At 54.0% G+C, this 23,138-nt stretch overlaps 1 protein-coding gene across 1 annotated transcript in view; it reads left to right on the top strand.

Annotated features, from left to right (window-relative positions):
* CERS4 (ceramide synthase 4) overlaps positions 1-20,951 on the top strand; it is a 32,361-nt gene extending 11,410 nt beyond the window's left edge. The window contains exons 2-11 of the mRNA XM_040449722.1: positions 9,013-9,186; positions 11,511-11,628; positions 12,270-12,388; positions 12,490-12,547; positions 12,871-12,921; positions 13,241-13,333; positions 13,548-13,676; positions 18,874-18,980; positions 20,258-20,414; positions 20,497-20,951. Of these exons, the coding sequence (XP_040305656.1) occupies positions 9,014-9,186; positions 11,511-11,628; positions 12,270-12,388; positions 12,490-12,547; positions 12,871-12,921; positions 13,241-13,333; positions 13,548-13,676; positions 18,874-18,980; positions 20,258-20,414; positions 20,497-20,655 (1,164 nt within the window). The 5' untranslated portion in view covers position 9,013 and the 3' untranslated portion in view covers positions 20,656-20,951. The remainder of the gene's footprint in view (positions 1-9,012; positions 9,187-11,510; positions 11,629-12,269; positions 12,389-12,489; positions 12,548-12,870; positions 12,922-13,240; positions 13,334-13,547; positions 13,677-18,873; positions 18,981-20,257; positions 20,415-20,496) is intronic.
* Positions 20,952-23,138: the final 2,187 nt, after the last annotated feature.

Genomic DNA, 23,138 nt, shown 5'->3' with positions numbered 1-23,138 from the left:
CTCTCTGTCCCAAAAATAAATAAAAACGTTGAAAAAAAATTTTTTTTTTAATGTATTTTTTATCAGGCAATTAACCTGTCTGGACTCAAGCTCTAAAAGTCTGTTTTCCTTATGGTGGGTGACAGGTGAGATCTCACTTCCTTTCTTCCTTTCTTTTTTTTAGGTTTATTTATTTTTCAGAGAGAGAGAGGGAGAGAATGAGCAGGGGGGCAGGGGGAGAGGGAGAATCCTAAGCAGGTCCCACACTCAACGTGGAGTCCGATGCAGGGCTCAATCTCATGGGCTGAGCCGAAATCAAGAGTGAGACACTGGGATGCCTGGATGGCTCAGTCGGTTAAGCGTCTGACTTCGGCTCAGGTCAGATCTCACGGTTGGTGAGTTCAAGCCCTGCATCAGGCTCTGTGCTGACAAGCTCGGACCCTGGAGCCTGCTTCAGATTCTGTGTCTCCTTCTCTATCTGCCCCTCCGCCACGCTTACGCTCTGTCTCAGTCTCTCTCAAAAATAAATAAACATTAAAAAAAAAAAAAAAAAGAGTCAGACACTTAATTGCCTGAGCCCACCCAGGCATCCCTCACTTCCTTTCTTCTAGCCTTAGCTAGGCTGGTTGGAGCCTGCCCTGAACCACTGCACAGAATTTTTGTGTAGAATTTGGAACTTCCTTTTTCTGGCTTTCTCCTTTCCTGCGTGTCCTGTCCCATTGAGTTATTGTCGTCTTTCTGGGTTCTGTCTTCTCATTTTTCAAGCCGGCTTCTATTTCCAGTGAATAACAGTAAAAAAGGAAATGCGCCCTGGGCCGTTCCCTTATCCCTGGTATAGATTCCCCTCCAACTGCTACCTATTTTGGGTCATGCTAGAGCAGCACCAGCAGACTTGTGGAAATGTTCCTTATCTGCACTGCCTATTAGGGTAGCCACAAGCCACATGTGGCCAATGAGCATAGACATTTTGCTCGTGCAACTGAGGCATTGAATTTGAAATTGAATTGAAATTTCATTTCCATTCATTGCAATTCAGAAAGCCCCCTGCTGTCAGTCGCTGCCTTGCGTTGGACAATGCAGCACTGAGGGGTTTTAGCTTCGAGGTAGAGTTTCTTGTCTCCGAGGGGGCTGGTCCGATGTGGCTAACGCCACCTCCCCCAGAAGCTGAGCTCTCCTGGTGGTTTTCCATTGCATAAATTACTTATCAGGTCATCAGTGGCCCCCTGCATTTTGCTTTTATTTTTTTAACTCCTTGACTGCCCCCTCCCCAAGTCCGTGAGCATAACATTTCCTCCTCTTTTTGTCCCTTTGGTTAATTTTTAAATTAAAAAAAAAAAAAGTGAACCGTGGTAAAATACACATAACATAGAAATTACCATCCTGACCATTAAAAAAAAAAAAAAAAAGGTTTATTTAGGGGCGCCTATACGACTCAGTCGGTTAAGTATCCGACTTCAGCTCAGGTCACGATCTCGCGGTTTGTGAGTTGGAGCCCCGCGTCGGGCTCTGTGCTGACAGCTCAGAGCCTGGAGCCTGCTTCGGATTCTGTGTGTGTGTCTCTCTCTCTCTGCCCCTCCTCTGCTCACGATCTGTCTCTCTCTGTCTCAAAAATAAAATAAAACATTAAAAAAATTTTTTTTAAAGTTTATTTGTTTTTGAGAGGGAGGGAGACAGGACAGAGAGAGAATCCCAAGCAGGCTCCACACTGTCAGCTCAGAGCCTGACGCGGGGCTCAAACTCATGAAATGTGAGATCATGACCTCAGATGACCTCAAGAGTCAGACTGAGCCACCCAGGCGCCCCCGATCTTGACCATTTTACACAGTTCAGTACTGTTAAAATGTTCATATTGTTGTCCATCCGTCTCTAGAACTTTCTCATCTCCCCAAACTGAGACTCTATCCCCATGAAACACCGACTCCTCACCCCCTCCCCCGCCTCCCACCGTCTACTTCCTGTCTCTGTGGATAGGACTCCTCCAGGGACCCCCTGTAGCAGAATCGAACAGTATCTGTCTTGTGACTGGCTAGCTCAACTGAATGTAATGTCCCCAGGGCCCCTCCGTGTTGTGTCTTCCTCCTCCTTTCAAATTATAACGTAAGATCTCATTGTGGGGCACCCAGATGGCTCAGTCGGTTAAGCATCCAGCATCCGACTTTGGCTCAGGTCATGATCTCGTAGTTCATGGGTTCGAGTCCTGCGTCAGGCTCTGTGCTGACAGCTCGGAGCCTGGAGCCTGCTTCGGATTCTGTGTCTCCTCTCTCTGCGCACCGCCCCCCCAACTTGTGCGTGCTCGCTCACGCTCCCTCCCTCTCTTAAAAATAAACTTAAAAAAAAAAAAAAGATTTCATCGTATGGAACCCTGAGGCTTCTGATCTCCAACTGTTAGACATCAGGATTGCAAGTTTTCACTGGAAGGGAGAGAGGGATAGACTCCAAAAAGGCACAGGGACATCTGGGGAGTGATGGATGTGTTCATTATCTTGACTGGGGCAGTGATTTCATGCATATGTACATACATCAGAACATGTCAAACCACACACTTCAGATGTGCAGTTTTTTGCATGTCGGGTCCCTCAATAAAGCTGTATTTGTGTTTTTATTGTAATAGCCCAAGAGGGCTCCCCTCACCCCCAAGCTGTACGCTTGATCAGTTCCTGTGCAGGTGACAGATCCCACCGCCCCCGCCCCTTAAACTCCAAGAGACCTGATCCTCTCCTTTCTTGGTCTTGAAACCTTCCAGACTGACCCCACCCCCGACACACCCCCACGCTAGGTGGTGCTGGGGACCCCAGAGGTCTGTCCCTGGTCTGGCTCTCACGGTCTAGGGGGACACTGAGAGCCAGCTAGCTTTCTAAGTTCCACGGCTGAAGAAATTTCTGAAGAAAGGCCCAGGGGTGGGGCCGGGCCAGGATGGGGACAGGGCTCTGCTGAGGGCGGGAAGGGCAGAGAAGGGTTCTTAAGGAAGAAATTGGATCTGACCCAGGTCTTGAAACACTGGTAGGACCTGGTCCTTTGAAGCACCTGCCGGTGGCCCTGCACAGATGGAGGGCCTGAGGCACTTGTCCACACTGCAGACTTCTGATCTGCCTCTGAGAACTACCGACTTTGCGTCGCTGGGGAGACAGCGAAAGGATGAGTTTGTAAAGAAGTGCTTTGTAAATTTCGGATACACTCCAAAGTCTGAGAAACATGACATAAATATTAAAAGAACGTGGAAGAAAATATTTGTATTTCAGAATATGAAAGACCTTCAATTTCACTCATTAAAACATCGTAGATGAAGTGGCAAGTAAAATGCATCTATAGTTCTTAAATGGTAGTATGATGAAAACATACATACCCACTGCCAGGTTAAGGCACAGACTATGCTTGAATAAAGCAGGTGGAGGCATCTCAGGCTGAAGGCTCGGCTGATGCAAAGGCCCGGAGGCTGGACCGCTGGGGAAAGCCCTTGGGCATCCCAGCGTCTGGGTGTGGGATAGCGCGGGGGCTCCCCGGAGCCGTAGGAGGGGGCGGATTCCATCAGGGTGGCCCACGGCCAGCCCCAGGCAGCTGCAGAGTGACCCCCATGGCCCCAGTGTCGGTGGTCCGGCCGGCTGAATGACCAGTGGCTTCTTGCTCTGAGCCCGGGCTTCCCAGTTCCGGAAATGGGGAGACTGTGGATCCGCGTTCTGGGGATCAAGCTGACCTTGCCTGTCGAAGCAGATGGTTTCTTTTTAAGGAGGCTCTGCACCCAGTGTGGGGCTTGAACTCACAGCCCCGAGATCGAGAGTCGCACGTTCCCCCGACGGAGCCAGCCAGGTGCCCCGGTGGTTTCTTTCTCGAGAAAGTCGGACCACCTGTGCCAAAGCCCTCGTGCCCACCCACCTGTCCATGTCTCTGTACCACCCGTTCATTCATCCACTTAGCAAACAGTTGGCATCTAATGTACCAGGCCCTATTCTCAGGGCCCTAAAACAACACTCGGGGCTTCGCGAGTCTTCTGCCTTGAGGCAAGACGGACAAACTATTAAATACGAGCTCACATAGGACAGGAAGACTAAAGGAGCAGAACAGGATATGGAGACGGAGTAACACAGAGGCTTCTTTGGTAGCCATCTGAGACGTTTTCTCTGATGAGTGAGCTGGGATATGAATAATGAGACAGAGCCAGACACGGGGCTGTGTGAGGGGACAGTGTGTGCAAAGGCCCCGGGGCAACAATGAGCTTGGTGAGTTGGACACAGCACATGCAAAGCCCTGGGGCACAAATGAGCTTGGTGAATTAGAAGGCCGGCAAGCAGCCATCGTAATAAGTTGGGTTAGCGCGGTGAGGGAGGGTGTGTCAACAGAGCCGGAGTGCGGAGGGCACACGTGTGTCTGCATAGCAGGGGCTGGGGTGAGGCAGAGCCCTGGACCTGGGGCCCGCCTCGGGGTCTTTGCAGAGAACGGCACGGTAGTGACTTCTGGACTGGCTCCCCCTCTGGTCATTCGCACCCCGTAGCGCCTCTGAGCAGAGAGGCCCAGAGCAGAGGAACCAGGGCTATCTGGAGGGGACAGCCAGGGCCCAGGGCAGGGGCGGCTGCGGTTATCTACAAACAACCCCCGCTTAGCACATCATGTGTTCCCTGCCTGGGCCTCCAGCCGGAGTCAGGTGACCCCAGGCAGTAGGCCAGGCTGCAGGGGCCGGGAGACTGTGTGTATGTGTGTGTCCGTCCCTGGGCGGCCCAGACATCTGGAGTCTGAATTGATTTCCTTTTTCACAACCCGGGCAAGTCCTGCATTTCCAGCTGGACTTAAAATAAAACAAACCTATGTGCACAGCCCTGCTCTGCTGGGGCTGGGGCGTTTGGAGGTTCTGGGGACCAACAGGGGGCCGTACGCTCATTCGGACCTCTGAGCGGGGACAGGGACCCTCTGCTCATCCTCCCTCCCCGCATCAGCCCGAAGCCCTAATCTCTCCCGGTCTGGGGATATTTTTAGCCACTAGGAAGGATTATCAGTGTCTGGCTCCCAGGTGGCAGGGGCAGGGCTGGGAGTGAGGCCAGAGAGGCTTCGAGACCCAGCAGTCCTGCTGGGAGACTGGGGGCAGGGCTGGGGTGATGGGGATGTAGGCTCAGTCTGGTTGGGCTGGACCAGCCACTCGGTGAGTCTCCAGATGACCTCTCCGTGGCCCTGGCCAAGCCCAGCCTGAGTTTATTAGCTGCAGCTTTAAGGGAAGGCTGCAGAGGCCAAGAAGGTTCTGGGAAGAACCATCCAGAACCTGCTGCAGGCCAGCACCCCTCCTGCCCAGACTGCCCCTCATCCCACGCTGCTCTCTCTGCTGCTAATACAGAAGTCAGTTACACGTAGTGCCCGTTCTGCCCCAGGGGTCATTCCCACCACGCCGTGTGGGTATCCCATTTTACACATGGGGAAACTGAGGCACAGAGCAGCCTGGTTGCCTGCCTGAGGTTGCATTGCACCTGGGACTCTGGCCCGTCTGCTGGGCTCCAGACCCTGTTCTCTTCTCACGCCACAGTGTCTCTTCTTTATCGAGAGGGTGGGGGGTGGGAGGGGACAGACACTGTAGAGACAGGGTAGGGCTTCCGGGGCTAAGACCTCTGCGGTCCGGGTGGATCATTCTGACGTGGATGCCAGAAAGGTTTGCCTGGGCTGGCTTCAGCTGAGGGTGCTGGAGTTCCAGACCGGTCACGCTTCCTTCCTTCTCCATCCCCCACTGTTCCAAAAAGACTTTGTGACTAGCTCCCAGTATCACAGTGAGTGAAGCAGGGCTGGGGGAATGTGCTTTAACTGAATCCAAGGTCGGGGCAACCGGGGAGTACTTCCAGGAGGAAGTGACAAATGAACTGGGTTTTGAAGGATGCGTAGGAGTTTGCCAGACAGACAAGGAAGGGGTGTAAGCCCTGTGGAGGCAGAGACCTTGCCTGTTCCCTCACCATGCCGTGTCCTCAGCACCCAACATAGGGCAATAACTATTAGACGGGCATTCTAGGCAGAGGACAGCAGTTGTAAAAGCTGGCTGTGGGAAATCCTCTGGTGTGGGGGGAGCAGGAAGCGTCAGGCAGTGGGCTTTGAAGCTGGGACATCGGCCGAGGCCTCAGATTGGAAGATGCCATCGCCCGTGTGTACTCTTCCTCCTCCCAAGCTCATCACGGCTTTTGCACGCATCACACCTGTGGTGGATCCTGATCTGGGTGGCCCTTGAGTGGGGGAAGAACATGGCATCGGGGGCCTGGACTCCTGGGTTCTGGCTTCAGCTCTGGCTGGCTGGGGGCTTTCCCGGGACTCCCTGCTCGCTTCCTTTGTGCTGGGGGGGGAAGGGGGAGGGATGTCCCCTGGGTGAGGAGGGGGTTGGAGATGCCCTGCAGTGGGTGTGGCTCTGGTTGGGAGGCGGGAATGCCGGCCTGGGCACGTGTCCCTGTGCCCCTGTGGGTGTGTGGGATCAAGCCAACCTTGCCTGTTAGTGAAGACGGTTTCTCCTAGAGAGCTCAACCGCCCGGGCAGACGTCCCTGCGTCCACCTACCCATCTGTCCGTTCTGTCTGGGACGCCCGAGTCTCGTAGGTCTAGGCTAGCCACGGTCGCACACCCTCGGCCGCTTGTCAAGCTGCTGCCAGGGTGTCCATTGGTGGCACTGCCATTATCAGTCACCTCGCTGATTGCCAGATGCCTCACAACCTGGTCCTTTGTCTCCGCCCCTCCCTGCGCTATTCCACACGTCCCCGTGGACTTGAACGTCAGCCCTGCTGGCTCTGAGACTCGGACTCTGAGGCTTTTTCTTTTTTCTCCATTTGACTTGTCCTATTGTGATTTATAAGAAATGGGTGCTTGGTCTTTGTCCCTGATCTCGCACAGAGCTTCCCAGACTCTTGGAATTTCCTGTGATAAGACTGATCAAGGAGTCTCTGGTTATGTTAACAAGGTGGCTTTGGGAAAGCCCCCGGTTACCAGAGGAAGCAACTGTGAACCCAGGGTAGAAACTTTCAGTGCCCCCTGGTCCCACCTCCAGGGAGGGGAGAGGGCCTGCAGGTGAGCTCAGTCATCAGTGAATGATGATTTCATCCAGCCTCCTTTGTAACGAAGCCTCCATGAAAACCCGAAGGACGTTGTTCAGAGAGCTTCCTGGTTGGCGAATGCATGGAAGTGGGGGGGGGGGGTGTGGTACATGTGGAGATGGGTGCCCCTTCCCCGTGCCTTGCCCTCAACATCCCTTCTATCTGGCTGTTGCTGAGTTGTGTCCTGTTGCAAGAGAACTGTGATCTAATCAGCAGCGTGTTTCTCGGCGTTCTGCGAGCTGCTCTAGCAAATTAATCAAACCCAAGGAGGGGGTCCTGGGAACCTCTGATTTATAGCCAGTTGGTCAGAAGCACAGGTAATAATAATTTAGGCCCAGTTGGTGTCTGAAGGGGGGGGGGACGGTCTTGTAGGACTGAGCCCTTGACCTGTGGGATCCGATGCCGTCTCCGTTGTTGAGTTGTACCTGTATTTGCCAGAGGCGACTCTACACGGAAGATTGATGCATTTTGCGTTTTTAATCGTAAATGTTGGAAATCATCCGAATTCCTCCCTGAAGCCCGTGGGCCCTGGGTGACCTGCCCTGTCCCCCCTCCCTGGCCTTCCCTCCTTCCTCTCTCCCCCTCACTCACCCTGCTCCAGCCACAGGGGTCTCTTGCTGTTCCCTCAACACTCTGAGCTCAGTCCTGCCTCAGGGCCTTTGCACCTGCTGCTTGTGCCTCTGAAAGCCCCTCCCGACCACCAGTACCCTCTTCTGCATAAACCGAGGCCCTCCTCACCTCTGGGTTTCACGTCAGAGGGTATCTCATTAGACCTTCGTTGGCCACCTCATTTAAAGCCATGGCCACCTGTGTATTCCCTACCAGGTTCCATCACACCGTGTTACCTCATTCGTGAATGTTTACTTGTGCATTGGCTGCTGTCCCTGCTGGGCTGTGAGCTCCATGAGGACAGGAATGTGTCTCCTTTTTTCCCTGCTGTATCCTCAGCACCTAGCCCCATGCTGGCATGTATAAGTCGATCAGAGAACACCTCGTGGATGGATGGACAGACGGATGGGCAGCTGGGCAGGCGGACGGACGGATGGATGGATGGATGGAAGGATAACTGGTTGGTGGATTGGTGGATGGATGGATGGATGGATGGATGGACAGATGGATGGACAGTGAATGGATGGCAGGGAAGAAGGCAGATGGACAGATGGTCGTAAGGATGAACACCCTAAGTGGGGACCAGTGTGGGGGTCTGGACAGTTGTCTTAAGATCTTGGGAAGGGGCGGGGCGCCTGGCTGGCTGAGTCAAAAGAGCATGTGACTCTTGATCTCAGGGGGTTGTGAGTTCAAGCCCCATGTTGGGTGTAGAGATTACTTAAAACTTTAAAAGGTAGGTAGGTAGGCAGGTCGATCGATCGATCGATAGATGGATCTCAGGAAAGGTCACAGCTGCTCAGACTCATCCAGACGGCCACTGGAAAGCTTTCTTGGCGGAAGGAGGCTCCACTTCCGTGGCACACGGGGTCATGCAGGGGACCCTCTTGCCCAACCGCAGTCACGTAGCAAGCGAGACAGCGACATTCACACCTGGAAGGGCTGGCGGTCAGGAAGGGAATCGCGGATTTCCCTGGTCGTCCTGGGCTGCACTGGAGGGACTGTCCCACAGTGACGGGAAGCTGTTGTGGACACCGGAGAACTCGAGTTGATGACCCCCGTCAGCCAGTCCCTTGACCACTGGCCACCTGTTTTCGCATCTGTAAAGTGCAAAATACTAGTTGTTTTCAGGAGCTGTGTCTGAAGGGTCAGTAGGCACCGGGCTAAGCACTTTGTGTGTCTCATCGGGCGGGGCCGACAGGTGGGTTACTGTCCCTGTTTGCCCAGTGAACTTGAGATTCAGAGAGGGCAGCTCATTTGCCTGAGGACACACAGCCGGAGGCTGCCGGGCGCTGGTGGGGGGGAGGCGAGGGCGGGTGGCGGACCCTCCTGCCCCACCCGTGGGTCCTGCGGGCCGAGCTCCTTTTCACCGGACCCCGTGTCCACAGGATGTGGTCCAGCTTCAACGAGTGGTTTTGGCAGGAGAAGTTATGGCTGCCACCCAACAGCTCGTGGGTTGCCCTGGAGGACCGAGATGGCCTGGTGTACCCCCACCCCCGGGATGTGCTGGCAGCCCTGCCCCTGGCACTGGCCCTGGTGGCCATGCGCTTCACCTTCGAGAGGTGAGTGCCGGGGTCGCTCACGTGTGTGTGTGTGTGTGTGTGTGTGTGCACGCACGACGTGCTCACCCCGGCCGGACGCCCTGCGGGGTTTGGTCCTAATGTGTCCTGGACGGAGCCTGGCTCTGAGCCCGCGTGCCTCTCCCAGCCCCGTCTTGTCCCCAGCCCCTCGCGCCCACACCCTTCCAGCCTCCGGTGGCTGGTTTCCCGCCACACGGGCTGCAGCTCGGGTCCCGGGTGCCAGCGTCTTCGGAAAACGGGCGGAGGCCCTGGAGGACGCGTTCTTGCTTTGCTGACCAAAGACAGGCCTGAAGAGGCCCCGGGGGCAAAGAAACTCTCGCCCGCTCCCTCCTGCCCCTCTCCTGCGGGCCAGGTGACCCTCCACCTCACCAGCCCTCCCCCACCTCCCCCACCCTCCCCCTCCCCTCCCCTCCCTCCCGGCTCCTAGCACCTTCCCTCCTCCCTCTGCCAAAGGAAGGAGCTGGGCACTCTGCCTTCCCCGTTTGTGCCCAAATCCCTCCCCCTTGCAGCCTGGTTCCCGGCCCCCCCTGCCCCGGTTCCCAGCAAGCCGGGTGCCAAACCCTGTAGACTTTCAGTCGTGTCTCATGGGACCCAGACCCTCCTTCACACTGGGGTTCCCTGCCTTTCCCTGCCTGGCTGTCTCCTGGGCGCGGGCAGCTCTCTCAGGGCCCCTTCCCTCTGCCCCAGGTGCCCCGCGCTTTCCACGTGGACCAACACTGTGGTCACAGCTGATTCAGACCTGCCTTGCCAGGCTCCCTTCCCGCCGGACAGTCCCCTCCGTGATCAGCCACCCACCCCCTCTGAGGTTCCCCCTCCCCCTTAACGTCCCCCCCGGGCGCCCTTCGCGGGCCCACCACCTTCTATGCACCCACCTGGCCTTCTCCCTCACTCCTCTGCAGTTCCTTCAAGGCTGGGTTCCGGGAGACCCCCACCATGCCCTTCTGCTCCCCCCCCCATAGAGCCCATAACTCCCTTCCACCCCCACTTTGAGTCCCTGGCTTTGTCCTGCCCTGACCACAGGGAAATGGGAACACTCTACCTCTTGCCTTGTCTCTCCCACCCCCAAGGAGCTTCCCCGTGTCTGGGCTCACATGATACAGGCGGGATACCGGGGACCCGGGAATACACACTGAGGTTGTATTTATTTAACAGATACCCCTGGAGCGCCTACTCTGTGCCCACCATTGCCCAAAGCAGCCTATGTGTCTTAACTCAGCCCCCTGTGCAACCCCATGAGGTGGTACTGTTATTATCCCCATTGTACAGAGTAGGAAATTGAGGCACAGAGAGGTCGAGGCACTGGCCTGTGGTCACACAGTGGGTAGGTCGTCTGGGACTAAGGCTTTGCCTGAGGGATTCTAAGAGGTCCAATTCAGCCAGGCTTTGAAGGGTGAGCCCTCATCTTTCCCACAGGGTGGGGAGGGCGCAAGACTATGCCCAGGTTCACTACTGGAGCCTGGAGTGGGGGGAGTTGTATATTTAACTGATGGCCTCCTTAGAGGTATGGGTGTATCCCATCCTAGAGTTATCCTTTCAAAGGGCAGCGTGAGTGGGTAGCTTTTCCAGGGTTGAAGGCGGACGTTTTCGCCATCGCTAAAGTAAATCCTGGGCCAGTCTGCTGCTCACCCGCTGTGTAACCTTGGCCATACCTCTGACCTCTCTGAGCCTCGGTTTACTCATCAGGGCAATGGGGACTTTGACAGTAGAGTTAAATGAGCCAGGACCTAATGTGGATTCGTGCCTATGCTTGGCAGATTGTAAGTACTCAATAAATGACAGTCCCCTTCTCCCCCACTCCCCGGTCATGACAGAGTCTGGAATGAGTTCTTGCTGGGCTGCACTGAGCTCAGTTCTCCCAGACGGAGGCGGGTTTTGGATGGTGGGTAGGAAATTCCGTCCTGACCCCTGGCCTCGGGGGCCCTCTAGTGGAAAGCGTGGGGATTGCCTGGAGATCCGGGCTCCTGCACGTGACCCCGCTGGGAGAAGGGCCACCTGAGTGGGAGCAGACCCGCTCCTGCCTGTGGGGACCCCCCAGCCTGACGGGGCACAGACAAGGACCCAGACCGCCGTGAGACAGGCAGTGCGGGGACCCTCGTTCCTGTTTGGGACTGAGTGCTGCTGCCCGAGTGCCCCAAAACTTAACCTTCGCGTCCCCATCCTGAAGACCCACCCCTCCAGCTGCCCTTCCTAGGTTTGGTCCAGTACGGCGGCCAGCCTACCCCTCCAGGGTTCCAGCGTGTGACCTGGCCCCTCGGAGCCTCAGTTTCCCCACCTGGATTGACCGGCTCTGTCTCCCCTGCACCCAGATTTATCGGCCTGCCCCTGAGCCGGTGGCTGGGTGTGCGAGATCAGGCCAGGAGGCCAGCAAAGTCAAATGCCACTCTGGAGAAATACTTCCTCACAGAGGGGTGTAAACCCAAGGAGGTGAGAGCCCCCTGACGCCCCCCCCCCCCATCGGCCTGCACGGCTGCCTTGCGGATGGGGCCCCAGGGGTTGGGATGACGCCCAGTCGTCAACAGGGAAAGCCCAGTGCCCCTCTCCCCACCCCACCGGCCATCCCAGCTGCCCAGTGGGCACATCCTGGGACGGAGGTGGGGAGACCAGGTCTCTGCTGAGCTGGTGAGGAACAGAAGGCTGGACTGCTCTGGGGGTGGGGGAGAGCAGAGCAGGCCTGTGACCTCCCCTGTGCCCATCCGGTGGGTGTGGCTCAGGGCCTTGGGATTCTTCCTCCCTTGTCCACCTCCCTCTGAAGGTAGGGGTGGGAGGCAAGGTCTCAACTGCCTCCCTGGGGTGGGGATAAGACCTGAGTGTTCCAGGAAAACCTCTAGGAGGGGGCTGCCCCAGCCCCGTCAGCCACCTGCCTGTCCTGTGAGCAGGACTGCTTTTTATATGGCCTCTTTGGGGGGACCCCACGCTGTGAACCCCCCTACTCCCCGCATGCATAGGTAGACAGTCCCACAGGCAAGGCCTGGGGCAGCAGGGGAGGGGTGGACGCAGCTGGGTCTCACCTGTCCTGGGACAGGGGCAGGAGGGCCACCTCTGTGACCCCTGTCGCCCCTCCCCAGCCCCAGATGGCCTTCCTCGCTGCCCAGTGTGGCCTCACGCTGCAACAGACCCGGCGCTGGTTCCGGAGACGCCGGAACCAAGACCGGCCCTGCCTGAGCAAGAAGTTCTGTGAGGCCAGGTAAGCCCGGGGTGGGGCTGCGGGGGGAGGGGGGGGCTGGGGTGCCCGCGAGGGGTCTTCTCCCCTGGAGGCTGCCTCATGGGCTCCCTCGCCATCTGCAGCTGGAGGTTTGTCTTCTACCTGTGCTCCTTCTTCGGTGGCCTCTCCGTCCTCTACCACGTGAGTGCACCTGCCCGTTTCCCTGCCCCCCACCCCCATCGATCCCACAAGCACTTGCTGTGTCCAGGGCCTGGACGGGGGGCCGTGGAGGGATTCGGGCAGAGGAGGGAAGTGCGCAAAGGCACAGAGAAGGGGAGAGGGCTGGGAGGGGTCCTGGCAGATCACTCAGGTGCCTGCTGAGGACATGCTGTGCGCGGGGAGCCAGGGGTGTGCAGCCGACAACCCTTGGTCTAGAGTGAGAGCAGCCCAGGGGAGGGCGCACCTGGGGAGTAGAGGGCTGGGCTCTGACCTTTGGGCAGCTTCAGACTCCCGGGTCCCTGCAGGAGTCATGGCTGTGGACACCGGTGATGTGCTGGGACAATTACCCAGATCAGGTGAGTGGTGGGCGGGGCTCCCAGGCCGGTGGGAGGGCGGGGATGGTCAGAGCCCCTGTAGCCACAGGGGGGGGAGCCAAACCTGGACATCACACGACACCCCTGAGGGCCAAAGTATTTCTGCCTCCCCTGTGGAGTGGGTAGGGGCCAGAAGCCAGGAACCCTGGAGCAGGAGCCACCACAGACCCCCTGCCCTTGACCGCCCCCACCTTCCCCAGTCATTTGGATCCAGAGGTCCTGGTTTTGAGCGAACAGGGAGGCCCCTGCCCCATGGGAGCCTCGACTCCCCACGGCTAACCTTGCCCCCGCCCCGCCGCAGCCCCTGAAACCGGGCCTGTACTATTGGTACCTCCTGGAGCTGAGTTTCTACATCTCACTGCTGATCACGCTGCACTTGGATGTCAAGCGCAAGGTGAGGCCCAGAATCTGACTGGGCAGTGATGCCCTGGGGGAGTTGTGACCCAGTCTCCAACCGGAGGGATGGCCTCACCCCACACCCGGAAACCCCCTGGTGGCCTCAGGCCGGAGGCCCAGAGTCCACGAGGTACAGATGCTCCCAGCCCGGTGGGGGGGGGGGGGCCCTGCCACCCAACCTCCTCCCTGCTGTGACCCACCATCTCCCGCAGGATTTCAAGGAGCAGGTGGCACACCACTTCGTGACCATCACCCTGATCGTCTTCTCCTACAGCGCAAACCTGCTGCGCATCGGCTCTCTGGTGCTGCTGCTGCACGACGCCTCGGACTACCTCCTGGAGGTGGGCCTGGCCCCACCCCGCCCTCGCCCCGCCTCGCTCCGCCCTCTCCCCGCCTTCCTGGGAGATGAGGCCACGCCCCACGAGGCCACGCCCCCTCCTGGCTTCCTGGGACCTGAAGCTCCTCACGCTCCCAGAAACACACACTTTACCTTTCTTTTCACATTTTTTTTATTAAAAAATTTTTTTTAATGTTTATTTTTTTTGTTAAAATACTGAATTTATTTTTTTTATTTATATATGAAATTTATTGTCAAATTGGTTTCCATACAACACCCAGTGCTCATCCCAAAAGGTGCCCTCCTCAATACCCATCACCCACCCTCTCCTCCCTCCCACCCCCCATCAACCCTCAGTTTGCTCTCAGTTCTCAACAGTCTCTTATGCTTTGGCTCTCTCCCACTCTAACCTTTTTTTTTTTTTTTTTTTTTTTTTAATGTTTATTTTTGAGACAGAATGCGAGTGGGTTAGGGGCAGAGAGGGAGGGAGACACAGAATCCAAAGCAGGCTCCAGGCTCTGAGCTGTCAGCACAAAGTCTCGAGCTGCGAGATCATGACCTGAGCCAAAGTCGGATGCATAACCGACTGAGCCACCCAGGCGCCCCAATTTTTTTTTTTTTATTTTTAAATTTACATCCAAGTTAGTTAGCATATGGTGCAACAGTAATTTCAGGAGTAGATTCCTTAGTACCCATTTAGCCCGTGCCCCTCCCACAACCCCTCCAGTAACCCTCTGTTTGTTCTCCATATTTAAGAGTCTCTTACCTTTTGTCCCCCTCCGTGTTTTTATATTATTTTTGCTTCCCTTCCCTTGTGTTCATCTGTTCTGTGTCTTAAAGTCCTCATATGAGTGAGGTCCTATATTTGTCTTTCTCTAATTTCGCTTAGTAGAATACCTTCTAGTTCCATCCATGTAGTTGCAAATGGCAAGATTTCATTCTCTTTGATTGCCGAGTAATACTCCATTGTATATATATGCCTCATCTTCTCTATCCATTCATCTGTCAATGGACATATGGGCTCTTTCAATACTTTGGCAATTGTTGATAGCACTGTTGTAAACATTGGGTTGCATGTGCCCCTTCAAAACAGCACTACTGTATCCATTGGATAAATAGTGCAATTGCTGGGTCATAGGGTAGTTCTATTTTTAATTTTTTGAGGAACCTCCAGACTGTTTTCCAGAGTGGCCGCACCAGCTTGCGTTCCCACCAACAATGCAAAAGAGATCTCTCTTTCCGCATCCTCGCAACATCTGTTGTTGCCTGAGTTGTTCATGTTAGCCATTCTGATGGGTGTGAGGTGGTATCTCCTTGTGGTTTTGATTTGTATTTCCCTGATGACGAGTGATGTTGAGCATTTTTTCATGTGTTGGTTGGCCATCTGGATGTCTTCTTTGGAGAAGTGTCTATTCATGTCTTTTGCCCATTTCTTCACTGGATTATTTGTTTTCGAGGTGTTGAGTTTGGTAAGTTCTTTATAGATTTTGGATCTAACTTTTTTTTTTTTAATTTTTTTTTTCAACGTTTATTTATTTCTTGGGACAGAGAGAGACAGAGCATGAACGGGGGAGGGGCAGAGAGAGAGGGAGACACAGAATCGGAAACAGGCTCCAGGCTCCGAGCCATCAGCCCAGAGCCTGACGCGGGGCTCGAACTCACAGACCGCGAGATCGTGACCTGGCTGAAGTCGGACGCTCAACCGACTGCGCCACCCAGGCGCCCCTGGATCTAACTCTTTATCTGATATGTCGTTTGCAAATATCTTCTCCCATTCTGTCGGTTGCCTTTTAGTTTTGCTGATTGTTTCCTTCACTGTGCAGAAGCTTTTTTATTTTGATGAGGTCCCAGTAGTTCATTTTTGCTTTTGTTTCCCTTGCCTCCGGAGACGTGTTGACTAAGAAGTTGCTGTGGCTGAGGCCAAAGATATTTTTGCCTGCTTTCTCCTCGAGAATTTTGATGGCTTCCTGTCTTAGATTGAGGTCTTTCATCCATCTTGAGTTTATTTTTGGATATGGTGTAAGAAAGTGGTCCAGGTTCATTTTTCTGCATGCTGTTGTCCAGTTTTCCCATCACCACTTGCTGAAGAGACTGTCTTTATTCCGTTGGATATTCTTTCCTGCTTTGTCAAAGGCTAGTTGGCCATACGTTTGTGGGTCCATTTCTGGGTTCTCTGTTGTGTCCCATGGATCTGAGTGTCTGTTTTTGTGCCAGTACCATACTGTGTTGATGATTACAGCTTTATAATACATCTTGAAGTCCGGGATTGTGGTGCCTCCAGCTTTGGTTTTCTTTTTCTGGATTGCTTTGGCTATTCGGGGTCTTCTCTGGTTCCATACACATTTTAGCATTGTCCTAGCTCTGAAGAATGCTGGTGTTATTTTGATAGGTATTGCATTGAGTATGTAGATTGCTTTGGGTAGTATTGACATTTTAACAATATTTGTTCTTCCTATCCAGGAGCATGGAATATTTTTCCATTTTTTTGTGTTGTCTTCAATTTCTTTCATAAACTTTCTATAGTTTTCAGTGTATAGCTTTTTCACCTCTTTGGTTAGATTTATTCCTGGGTATTTTACGGTTTTTGTGCAATGGTAAATGGGATCAATTCCTTGATTTCTCTTTCTGTTGCTTCGTTATTGGTGTATAGGAATGCAACCGATTTCTGTGCATTGATTTTATATCCTGCGACTTTGCTGAACTCATGGATCAGTTCTAGCAGTTTTTTGGTGGAATCTTTTGGGTTTTCCATATAGAGTATCACGTCATCTGCAAAGAGTGAAAGTTTGACCTCCTCCTGGCCAATTTGGATGCCTTTTATTTCTTCGTGCTGTCTGATTGCTGAGGCTAAGACTTCCAATACTATGTTGAATAACAGTGGTGAGATTGGACATCCCTGTCTTGTTCCTGACCTTAGCAGGGAAGCTCTCAGTTTTTCCCCATTGAGGAGGATATTAGCGTTGGGTCTTTCATATATGGCTTTTATGATCTCGAGGTATGATCCTTCTATCCCTACCTTCTTGAGGGTTTTTATGAAGAAAGATGCTGTATTTTGTCAAATTCTTTCTCTGCATCTATTGAGAGGATCATGTGGTTCTTGTCCTTTCTCTTATTGATGTGATGAATCACACTGATTGTTTTGTGGATATTGAACCAGCCCTGCATCCCAGGTATAATTGCTGCTTGGTCGTGATGAATAATTCTTTGAATGTATTGTTGGATCCGGTTGGCCAGTATCTTGTTGAGGATTTTTGCATCCATGCTCATCAGGGAAACTGGTCTATAGTTCTCCTTTTTAGTGGGGTCTTTGTCTGGTTTTGGAATCAAGGTAATGCTGGCTTCATAGAAAGAGTTTGGAAGTTCTCCTTCCATTTTTATTTTTTGGAACAGCTTCAAGAGAATAGGTGTTAACTCTTCCTTAAATGTTTGGTAGAATTCCTCTGGAAAGCCATCTGGCCCTGGACTCTGTTTTTTGGGGAGATTTTTGATTACTAATTCGATTTCCTTACTGGCTATGGGTCTGTTCAAATTTTCTATTTCTTCCTGTTTCCGTTTTGGTAGTGTATATGTTTCCAGGAATTTCTCCATTTCTTCCAGATGGCCCATTTTATTGGCGTATAATTGCTCATCATATTCTCTTATTGTTTTTATTTCTGCTGTGTTGGTTGTGCTCTCTCCTCTTTCATTCTTGATTTTATTTATTTGGGTCCTTTCCTTTTTGATCAAACTGGCTAGGGGTTTATCAGTTTTGTTAATTCTTTCCAAGGACCAGCTCCTAGTTTCATTGATCTGTTCTAACGTTTGTTTGGGTTTTGTTTCGATAGCATTGATTTCTGCTCTAACCTTTATTCTTTCCTGTCTTCTGCTGTTTTTGGGTTTATTTGCCATTCTTCTTCCAGCTCTTTAAGGTGTTAAGGTTGGCTTGTGTATCTGAGACCTTCCTTCCTTCTTTAGGAAGGCCTGGATTGCTATATACTTCCCTCTTATGACCGCCTTTGCTGCGTCCCAGAGGTTTGGGGCTGGTTCTGGGCATTTTCATCGGCTTCCGTGTTTTTAAGTTCCTCTTTAACTTTTGGGTTAGCCCATTCATTCTTTCGTAGGATGGTCTTTAATCTCCAAGTATTTGTTATCTTTCCACATTTTCTCTTGTGGTGGATTTTGAGTTTCATACCCTTGTGGTCTGGAAATATGCATGGCATGATCTCAATCTTTTTGTACTTGTTGAGGGCTGATTTGTGTCCCAGTATGTGATCTATTCTGGAGAACGTTCCGTGTGCACTGGAGAAGAATGTATATTCTGCTGCTTTAGGATGAAACGTTCTGAGTATATCTGTTAAGTCCCTCTGGTCCGGTGTGTCATTCAAAGCCTTTGTTTCCTTGTTGTTGGTTTTTTGATTAAATGATCTGTCCATTGCTGTAAGTGGGGTGTTGAAGCCCCCCACTATTATGGAATTATTATCAATGAGTTTTATGTTTGTGATCAATTGATTTATATATCTGGGTGTTCCACATTTGGCACATAAATGTCTACAATTGTTATGTATTCTTGGTGGATAGACCCCTTAATTATGATATAATGCCCTTCTTCATCTTTTGTTACAGTCTTTAAAGTCTAGATTTTCTAAGTATGGCTACTCCGGCTTTCTTTTGGCGACCATTAGCATGATAGATGGTTCTCCGTCCCCTTACTTTCAATCTGAAGGTGTCTTTAGGTCTAAAGTGGGTCTCTTGTAAATAGCATATAGATGGATCTTGTTTTCTTATCCATTCTGTTACCCTCTGTCTTGTGATTGGATCATTGAGTCCATTGTCGTTTAGAGTGAGTACTGAAAGATATGAATCTGTTGCCATCGTGTTGCCTGTAGAGTTAGTCTTTGTTGCTTTTGGTCCTTTTTTTTTTTCTCTCATCTTTTCTCCCCTCAGGGGCCCCCTTAAAATTTCTTGCAGGGCTAGTTTAGTGGTTGCAAACTCCCTTAGTTTTTGTTTGTCTGGGAAACTCTCTGTCTCCTCCTATTTTTGAATGACAGCCTTGCTGGATAAAGGATTCTTGGCTGCACCCACTTTAGCTTTCTAGACGGCTCCTGGAGAGGAGGCCCCGCCCTTTCCCCTCCCCACCTACTTCCCCTGTGCCCACCATTGTGGTGGCACCAATGTGCCCACCCTGTGCCCGAGTCCGATTCTCTCCGTTGCCCCCCTCCCAGGCCTGTAAGATATTCAATTACACACGTTGGCGGAAAGCATGCGATACCCTCTTCATCATCTTCTCCTTGGTCTTCTTCTACACTCGCCTCGTGCTCTTCCCTACGCAGTGAGTCTGCCCTCGTGCCGGTTGAGGAGAGGGGAGTGCCTGAGATCCAGGCCTGCCTCACCCTCGGTTCCCTCACCCAGGGAGCTGGGGGTGTTGGCCTGGAGGCTTTCAGGGGAGGGCCAGGAACGGTGTCCCTGGGACTGGACACAGCATATGCAAAGGCCCAGTGGCAGGAGAGACAGAAAACTGGGCGCGGTCATTCTCCCATGTGCCCAGAACATGGAGTAGGGGGCAGGGTTGGGCACCTGCTCACTAAAGTCTTTCCCCAGTCTATTTGCTGAGCCTCTCCTGACAGAGGGAACAACATGAAGATCTCTGCTCACGTGGAGCTGACACTGGGGGTGGGCAGGGGAATAGAAGAAATAAAGCAAACGGGTAAAATGTAAAGCCTGAGGGAGTGATGTGCTAAAGAGAAAATGAGGTTTAGGAAGGCACAGGAAGCGTATAGGTAGCTGGTCACTGACGAGATTCGGAGAGACTGGAGGGGAGAGAAGCACACTGATCGTAGGGGAAGAGTGGCCCGGGCACGGCATGTGCAAAGGCCCTAGGGCAGGACCAGGCCTGGTGTGTTGGAGGTACAGCGAGGAGACCCGTGTGGCTGGAGCTGAGTGAACAAGGGAGGAGGGGACAGGGCAGGTGGCAAAGGATCTTGGGGGTCACGGGGAGGACTTGGGCTTTTACCCCAATGAGCAGAGAGCCCTGGAGGGCTGCGGGTGGGAGAGGGACAGACCTGACTCAGGCTCACAGGCACCCCCTGGCAGCTGCTGGGGACCGGCCGGTGGGAGACCTGAGCAGGAGCTGGGGGGCGCCTGGAGGGTGCGGTGCAGGTGACAGAGGTGGGTGGGCCCGCGGTCCCCCGAGGGTCATAAAATGGGAATGAGCTCAGAGCTGTTGCTTGAGGAGCAGGAGCCGAGCTTTGGGTGGGCCGGTTCCAGGGACCTGTGGGGTCCCCGGAAGTGTCCTGGAGGAGGCAGCGGGTGCACCAGCCTGGGGCTCCAGAGAGAGAGCTCCCCGTCCGGAGTTTGCAGCTCGTGGGCCTGAATGGCCGGCGGGCAAGCTGTGCGTTCTCACAGCTTAACACAACCGGGAGAGAAGGGGCACTTAAATGCCCGGAGGGCCTAGGTATCACTCGGGGGGGGGGGGGGGGGGGCGGGGGGGGCCCCGGAAGGGTCCGGGCCCCAAGACGGCCCCCCGAGCCCGCTCGGCCCCCGGGGCCGGGGGGGACGGGGGTGGTGCCCGGTGAAGCCCCACCTCTCCCCCCTCCTCACCTGCCGCAGGATCCTCTACACCACATACTACGAGTCCATTGCCAGCTCGGGCCCCTTCTTCGGCTACTACTTCTTCAACGGCCTTCTCATGATGCTGCAGCTGCTGCACGTGTTCTGGTCCTGCCTCATCCTCCGCATGATCTACAGCTTTACGAAGAAAGGCCAGGTAGGGCCGGGCAGGGGGGCGGCTCGCGGGCGCCTCCCCAGAGCCCCGCCCTCACGCCCCGCCCCGCCCCTCCTCCCCCCAGATGGAGAAGGACGTCCGCAGCGACGTGGAGGAGGCCGACTCGAGCGACGGGGACGTGGCCCAGGAGTCCCTGCCGCTGAAGAACGGGGCGGCCCCCACCGACGGACCTCGGAGCCGGGCGGCCGGGCGGCTGGCCAACGGGCACGCGCCAGCCACATAGCCAGCCGAAGACCGGCCTCGCGGGCCTGCTCCCGGGGCCCTGTGGCTTGGATTTGTGGGGCGGCAGGACCGGAGGCCCCGGGGCGGCTCTGGAGACAGGGAGGGACCTCCCGCAGGGGCAGGGGCAGGGCTGATGATCTGTCTCCAGCCCCCTCTCTCTGCCCACCCTTCCCTTCCCTTCCCTTCCCTTCCCTTGGGCAACTGGACAGAGCTGGGGAGGGCGGGCGGTAGCCCGCCGGAGCCACCTCCAGGCTGAAAGGGGTCCAATAAAACTTGAACGGAGCCAAGTTCTCTGAGCGCGCTTGTGTCCGTGTTCTAGTTCCTCATCCATTCCCGGAGGCCCCAAGGGGACTCTAATTACAGACCCTACCGATGAGACCCTCTCGGCCACCCCAAGACACACGCCCACCCCCAGGGGACTCCGCAAGCAGCGCAGGGGGGGCGCCCCCCCCCCCCCCGGCGACTCAATCCCTGGCACCCAGCCCTGTAGGTAAGCCATCACCTTCCAGCACCAAGCAGCCTTCGGCCAACTCCACCCCCAGCTTACAGGTGGGAAGGTACGAGGCCCACACAAGTCAGAGGCGGGGCAGAGGGCAGGCTCGTTTGGGTCTCCACAGCCCCTGCTCAACACTGGCAGGCTCCCTGGAGACGGTGAGATAGGGCCCAGGGGGAGAGTTCCCGTGGGACGAGCCAAGGGAGTGTCCATCCACAGCTCTAGAAATGCCGGCCTTGTGGCCGCAGGCAGGCCCAGAGGGGCTGCCTCCAGGGGCGTGGAGGGCGGGGAGGAGGGGGGCTGGCAGGGTTGGAGGCCGCAGGATGGGCAAACCAGGCCCTCCGACGGGTGGGGGAAGGGGTACAGATCTGGTCAAGCTGCTCAGCACAGGGGAGGAGGGAGGCGCTGCTGTCTCTCGGCTTGGAGACTCTCCCCTCCCCCTGCCCCCAGAGGGACCGGAAGGGCCAGGAGCACAGAGGAGCAGCGGGGTGAGCGAGGGGGGGGGGGGATGGGAAGACGGGAAGATCTGGAGAGGAGAGGGAGGCAAGAACAAAGAGGGAAGCAGGGGCTGCAAGAAGAAATGGTAAAGACAAGCCATGTCAGTTTCACCTCCTGCTTTTCAAACATCTGGGAAGAGAGCTGATCCGGAGGAGGAGGGAGGAAGAGGACCAGCAGGTGGCCCACAGGAAGGGTGCAAATGGCCTTGACGCAAGGGAAGACACGTTCAAGTTCAGGCTCAATCTCAGCCTACACCAGGGGCAAAGGAAAAAAGTACAATGAATTCCTTTCTCACCAGCTCTCCCGGCACAATGTCAGCGTCCTCTGTTGGGATTTGCAGGGAAAATGGACCGGTCCCAGTGCGCCCCCTGTGGAGGGGAATCTGGCAGGAATTAGAAGTACAAATGCCTTTCCTCTTCATCCCTAGAGACACCCCCAGAGGTTCCTAGTACACTTACAAATCGGTAAGAAAGGACAACCAATCTGAAAACAAAAAACAGGACCAGAAGACATGGACGTTTATAGCAAAGAAAACACTCAAGGCCAAGACTCAGTCTCATTAATAATAATCAAGGACTTAACAAAGCAAGACTAGACTAGCAGATACAATCTAAGACCCATTCCATTGGCTAAAAAAAAATAAACAGGACAAAGAAAGCATGAGAGACGATGGGGATCAAGAATCTGATCTATTACAGCCGGAGCATAAATTAGTACAATTGTTCTGGAACACCATTCACCATCTTGTAAAATCGTTAATCATTCTACAAAGTTCAAAAGCAACGCAAACAGTGTACTATTTAGGCATGAACATCAATCTGGTATAACTGTTTCTTTGGTAAACAGCATACAAACAAAGTCAGAATAGTGATGTTACCTTTGATCTTGGGAGGATAGAAGATGGGATTCAGGTACATAGACCTAGCATCACCTGTTCTAGCCTTCAGAGTTATGAGGTGTGGTGCAGATACTCCTATTAATAAATGTAACTTAAGGGGCGCCTGGGTGGCTCAGTCGGTTAAGCGTCCGACTTCGGCTCCGGTCACGATCTCGCGGTCCGTGAGTTCGAGCCCCGCGTCGGGCTCTGGGCTGATGGCTCAGAGCCTGGAGCCTGCTTCTGATTCTGTATCTCCCTCTCTCTCTGCCCGTCCCACTCCCCTGCTCATGCTCTGTCTCTGTCTCAAAAATAAACATTTAAAAAATTGATTAAAAAAAAAAGGTAGGCAATGGACTCTGACATTTTTCCGAAGAAGATACCAAAGAAAAGAAGGGAAAAAAAAAAAAAGATATACGAACAGCAACAAGCACGTGAAAATGTTTCAGCCTTGTCCTAGGGAAACGTAAGTCAAACCCACAAGATATTACTTCACAGCCATAAGGATGGATAGAGCAAAAAACAAAACAAAAAACAACGTTGGTAAAGATGTCGCAACACTGGAACGACCCCTGTATTTGCTGGTAGGGATGCAAAATGGTTAATTAATGTGGGACCC

Source organism: Herpailurus yagouaroundi, unplaced genomic scaffold, assembly GCF_014898765.1.
Source record: "Herpailurus yagouaroundi ecotype Mexico unplaced genomic scaffold, PumYag 200, whole genome shotgun sequence".
Classification (NCBI taxonomy): domain Eukaryota; kingdom Metazoa; phylum Chordata; class Mammalia; order Carnivora; family Felidae; genus Herpailurus; species Herpailurus yagouaroundi.
Note: the sequence above shows the minus strand (reverse complement) of the source record. Positions and strands in the feature narration are given on the sequence as shown.